Here is a 4792-nt window from a genome sequence, read left to right as displayed (position 1 = left end):
AAGGGGGGGGGGGGGGGGGGGGAAGCCGAGACATATCCCTTCCGTCAGGAGACAGAAGAGGCTGGCTTGCATCCCTAGGTCAGCAGGGAAAGCATACTCCAAAAGTCTGCATACTGCCAGCCTATTGGTAAAAATGCCTTGTATCATTTTCCTATTGGTTACAATACTTCATATAAGCTCCCCTGCTCTTTGAGGTTACACATTTAAGTCTTTGCCAGGGAGTGCCAGGGCAGCTCTCCCAACCATGATGGAGATGGGCCTTCCTCAGCCCAGGTGGGGCCAGGTTGGCATCTTGCTTAGCTCTGCAGCTGGTCAGAACAACCCCAACGAGATGCTATCTCAGATCATGTGTGGAGGACTCTGAGCTTACCGGTACCCAGCTCCAGATGGCTGGGCTTTAATTGTGGGTATATTTCCCACTTAGCCTCTTCTTAGGGAAACTCCGGTGGGTTTCATGCATAAAAGTGCCCTGTGGGGTAGTGATGGGAGCTGCTCTGAAGACCTCCCAGCCTGCTCCTGAACATCCCTGCGCTGGGCACAGCCTTTGGGCACTACTCAATGTGGCTGCCTCTGTGCAATGCTAGGGTGGTGGGTGCTCCCATCAGCGCTACAAGGGCTGGAAACACAATGCAGCCTAAATGCAGCAGACATTGGTGAAGCCACAAAAAGCAAGGACCAGCCCATCAGGGTTCTGTCTGTCTGTCCGTCCCTGCCTGTAAGCTGGGGGCACAGGGGGATGTCTCTAAAAACCACTACCTCAGCCAGGCAGGCAAGTGTCCTGCCAACACCAGCATCCAACAAGAGATGCCTCATGGTGTGGTCTAAGAGGAACAAGGGCTCAGCTGTCCCACCTAAGTGCCCTATGGGGACTCCTGTCTAGGGACAGCTGTAGAAGCCAAGCCACACTGCAGCACTTCTCCCAAGCAGTAGGCAGGGGATTCACTGTGGCACGGGTGCCCCATCCTCCCCACCCTGACACCTCCTCCCACTGTTGCTTCCACAGATGAAGGCAAAGTGCTGAAGGTGGCTGTTGCCAGTGGGGGAGGCCAGGACAGCGAGGAGATCAGCTTGGAGGAGATCAGCATCTCTAAGGTACTTCAGATGCTTCCACCAGCCCTGCCCTGTGGGGCCCTTCTGGCTTCTCCTGGAGCAGACCCTACACAGAGAGCACCCCACAGCAGAAGGCTGAGAGCCTAGGCCCTTCCTCCGCTGGGGTGGGGGGTGGTGTCTGCATCACATGAGGAGCAGGTGGTGATGGCTGGGGCTGGCAGTCAGCCCTGCTCTCCTGCAGCACCTTGCAGCCAGGCTGCAGTGGGCTCTCACCTTAGTCACCACAGGTACCCGGCAAGCCTCTGTAGGTCACTGCAGCTTCACCGTTATGCTCTCTGGTGCCTCTCAGTGGTACCTGTACATGCCCATTGTACAGGTCAGCAATGGAGGCCCCAGGTTGTTTCGCTGCATCTGAGGTCAGAAGCAAATAATTGAGCCTGGGCAGGGTCGAAACATGGGCTGAACCATGAGACACAAGCTGCAGCACTGGCCAGACTGGGCCACGGCTACTTCCCAACCCAAGCATGGCTGAGTCTTCGGCGAGGGCTGAGGTTGGATTCAGGGCAATCCAGTTATTTGCTCAAACCAGCCTGCCCTGCACACTTCCCCCTGGGGGCACGCTGCCTGTCTCTGCAGCGGGGTCTTGTAAGAGCCCAGCTGGGAATGGTGACCACAGCCCTCCTGGATTTAACCCTCTCACTGCTTGCGTGTTAGGGGAACCCAGCACAGCCAGGGCTGCCTTGGCTGAGCACAACTATTGCCTCCTCCCACTGCAATGATGTCCTCTCTCTCATAGGTGCCCTTGCCCATCCTGGACATGCAGTTTTCGCTGAAGCGGGTGAGTCCTCACTAGCCACTTTCTGAGACCCAGTCCTGCTTGCAGGCCCCATCAGGCCAGGGCCCTGCTGCTACTGTCTGTGGCATGTGTGCTGGGGGACCAGCCTCCTGGGCTCAGGCAATGAGATCCCTGCTCCAGAGCACTGGGACAGCCCAGCTGCAGGACAAGAGGAGGGCACCCTACACTAATTTACAGCCACATGTGACCCAATTGCTTCCCCCATGGGGAGGCTTGGCTGTTGGTTCACCCTGCCCCAGAGCCCTGGGGCCAGCTGGGCTGGGGACAGGAGCACCCAGGTAAGTGCCGCTGTCCTGGTTCTGTGAGCAGCAGGAGCTTTTTGTGAGCAATGCCCATGGGCTGGTCCAGCTCTCCCTGCACCGCTGTGAGCTCTATGGCAAGGCCTGCACCGACTGCTGCTTGGGCAGGGACCCCTACTGCACCTGGGATGGCAAGGCTTGCAGCCCCCACCCGCTGATTGAGAAGAGGTGAGACCCAGCCGTGACCGTGCTCCCAGCCTCACACTGCCCTCCCAGGGATGGCAGCTATGTCTGCATGTGGTAGAGAGGGAAGGGCTAGGGCAGGTTACCTAGCTCCCCTGACACCCTTCCCAGCAACAACAAGCACTATCATCTGGCATGAGATACAGCACTGGCAGCAGCTTCCCCAAGCCAACCCAGCCAGCAGCTCTGCACTGCAGCAGCCCCTGCCTAGCCCTGGTGTAGGCTTCAGACAGCCCTGCCATTCATTGTTCCTTCATCCTGCCCTGGTTTTCCCATACCCGCAGCCCTGCCACTGCCACTCTGCCCCCTCCCCACCCCCCCAGACCCACTCCCCAACTCCACTCCTGGGCTCCCCACATGCAGTCCTGCCAACAAGCTTCCTGTGCATGGACCATGCATTACCAGGAGATGCTGCAGGTACCCAGCTGACCAACTGGGTGGTCTCATTCCCCTCCCTGCAGGCGAGCACGGTGCCAAGATGTGCTGAAGGCTGATCCAGCCAGCCAGTGCCAGGACACCACAGAGGGTGAGAGTCAGCCATGGTCACACCCACCCAGCACCAGTGTGGTGCCTTCTCTGGGCTCGTCTTCCTGCTGTAGATGGGGGGAAGGCAGGCACAAGGGCCCTGGGCAGAAGGGGCAGCTGGGAGTGAGGCAGCACAGCATGGCATTGGTGCAATGTCAGCTCCTGCCCCTTGGAGCAGCAGTGGTTCAGGTGGCAGCTGAGGGATGCTGGGGGAGGAATCTGTGGGGCAGGGAGTGCTGCTGGCTCATGAGGAGGGTCTTGCAGTAGCAGGCTCCAGCCCTGGCAGGGCTCCCCCTACCCTGTGCCCACTCCTTTGCTCCCCCCTCACACAGGGCTCCCTGCAGCCGAGGAGAAGCTGGTGTTTGGGGTGGAGAACAACTCCACGTTCCTGGAGTGCGTGGCCCACTCTCCTCAGACGGCCACGCGGTGGCTCATGCAGCACAGCAGGGCGGCAATGCTGGAAGAGGTACAGGGGAAGGGAATGGCTCAGGGCTAGGCTGGCTGGGTCAGGGGACAGTGCCCAGGTCTCTTGGCCAGTGCCCTGGATGGGGCAGGGAAGGTGCCTGGGCCTCTCTGCAGATGTGGAAGAGACACTGTGCAGGCCTCCGTTCTTTGCCTACAACAGCTCCACCCCCTTCCCAGCTCAGCCTCATAAAACCCCTGCAGACATTTTGGCTGAGCTGCAGCCCCTGCACTGAGCTGCAGTTCAGAGCCCCCCACCTCCTTCCCTTTGCCTCCTGCATTTGCTCCAGGTTAGGAAGAACGACCGCATCTCCGTCCTCGAGCAGGGACTCCTGATCCGCCAGCTGGCAAGAGAGGATGCAGGGCTGTATGAGTGCCAGGCGGTGGAGCGCTCCTTCTCCCACCCCCTTGCACGCTACACCCTCCGTGTCATTGGGCACGAGGTGATGGAGGCCCCACCTTCCAAGTGGAGCAAGGCCATGGAGGCAGGAGGGAGCCACCAGAGTGCCATGCCTGGCATCGCAGGGCAGCTCCACTACAAGGGGTACCCACGGGCCCTGGGGCCACCAGGCACCAGCCTCAGTGAATACTGCAGCGCTCTGCGGCACCAGGAGAGGCAGCGGCAAAAAGCCTGGAACCAGAAGTGGCAGCAGCACTCCCTGGAAGGCAAGAAAGGCAGGGTGCGCCGGCATCCTGCCCCCCCCGAGCACAAGGAAGTGGCTTGAGACTGCTCTAATCTTTGTGCCACATGGGCTCAGGAGGGCATGGAAGCCTCCCTCTCTCTCTAGTTGGCTGTGTCCCCAGAGTCCTTCTAAATGCCCACCCTGCCTGCCACTACCAGCTCCAGATGCTTGCTGAAAAACCTAAGGACTTGCTGTTGACTACCTCAGACATGACTTTGCCCTTCTCCCTTCTTTCCCCGAGCCTGGGGGGGCTGGTGAAGACACCAGAAACACTGGGACATCCACAGCCCCATGGAACAGCCAAGTCTGGCAGTGAGTGAGTGCAGGGGACCCAGCCCCTGACCTGGAGCAGGCAGCTGGTTACAAAGCCTGCTGAGCAAGACTGACCTGACCAGGGGATTGACAGTATCTACATACCATGAAGTATTTATTCCCTGCATTTTTCTCCTGTTGTTTTTCTTGATTCTTCTTAAAAATAAATACTGGAGAGGAAGAACGGCCCCTCCTGTTTCTTGCCAGCCACTTGCAGGCTGCCATTACATTGCATGAAATGCAGACCTAGCCCCGGTGCAGGCTGCCCCCCAGTCCAGCCCCCTGGAGGGGGCCTTGCAAGGCAGGATGCTGCCTGGTGCAGTGGCTAGAGCACAGGGCAGGGCAAGGCAGCACTAATCCCAGGTCTACTTGGAAAGTGCCTCAGGCATTGACTAATTTTTCTTGCAGAAGTGGCAGGTGGA

The 4792-nt window shown here is 59.1% G+C and overlaps 1 protein-coding gene across 1 annotated transcript in view; it reads left to right on the top strand.

The window, feature by feature from the left end:
• Nucleotides 1–4551, top strand: part of LOC109292763 (semaphorin-3D-like) — a 63602-nt gene extending 59051 nt beyond the window's left edge. Inside the window, exons 13-18 of the mRNA XM_019510323.1 lie at nt 1004–1092; nt 1847–1888; nt 2216–2373; nt 2850–2914; nt 3246–3379; nt 3666–4551. Coding sequence (XP_019365868.1) covers nt 1004–1092; nt 1847–1888; nt 2216–2373; nt 2850–2914; nt 3246–3379; nt 3666–4100 — 923 coding nt within the window. The 3' untranslated portion in view covers nt 4101–4551. The remainder of the gene's footprint in view (nt 1–1003; nt 1093–1846; nt 1889–2215; nt 2374–2849; nt 2915–3245; nt 3380–3665) is intronic.
• The last annotated feature ends 241 nt before the right edge of the window (nt 4552–4792 follow it).

The sequence above is a fragment of the Gavialis gangeticus genome, unplaced genomic scaffold, assembly GCF_001723915.1.
Source record: "Gavialis gangeticus isolate Ggan-Ray unplaced genomic scaffold, GavGan_comp1, whole genome shotgun sequence".
Classification (NCBI taxonomy): Eukaryota; Metazoa; Chordata; order Crocodylia; family Gavialidae; genus Gavialis; species Gavialis gangeticus.
Note: the sequence above shows the minus strand (reverse complement) of the source record. Positions and strands in the feature narration are given on the sequence as shown.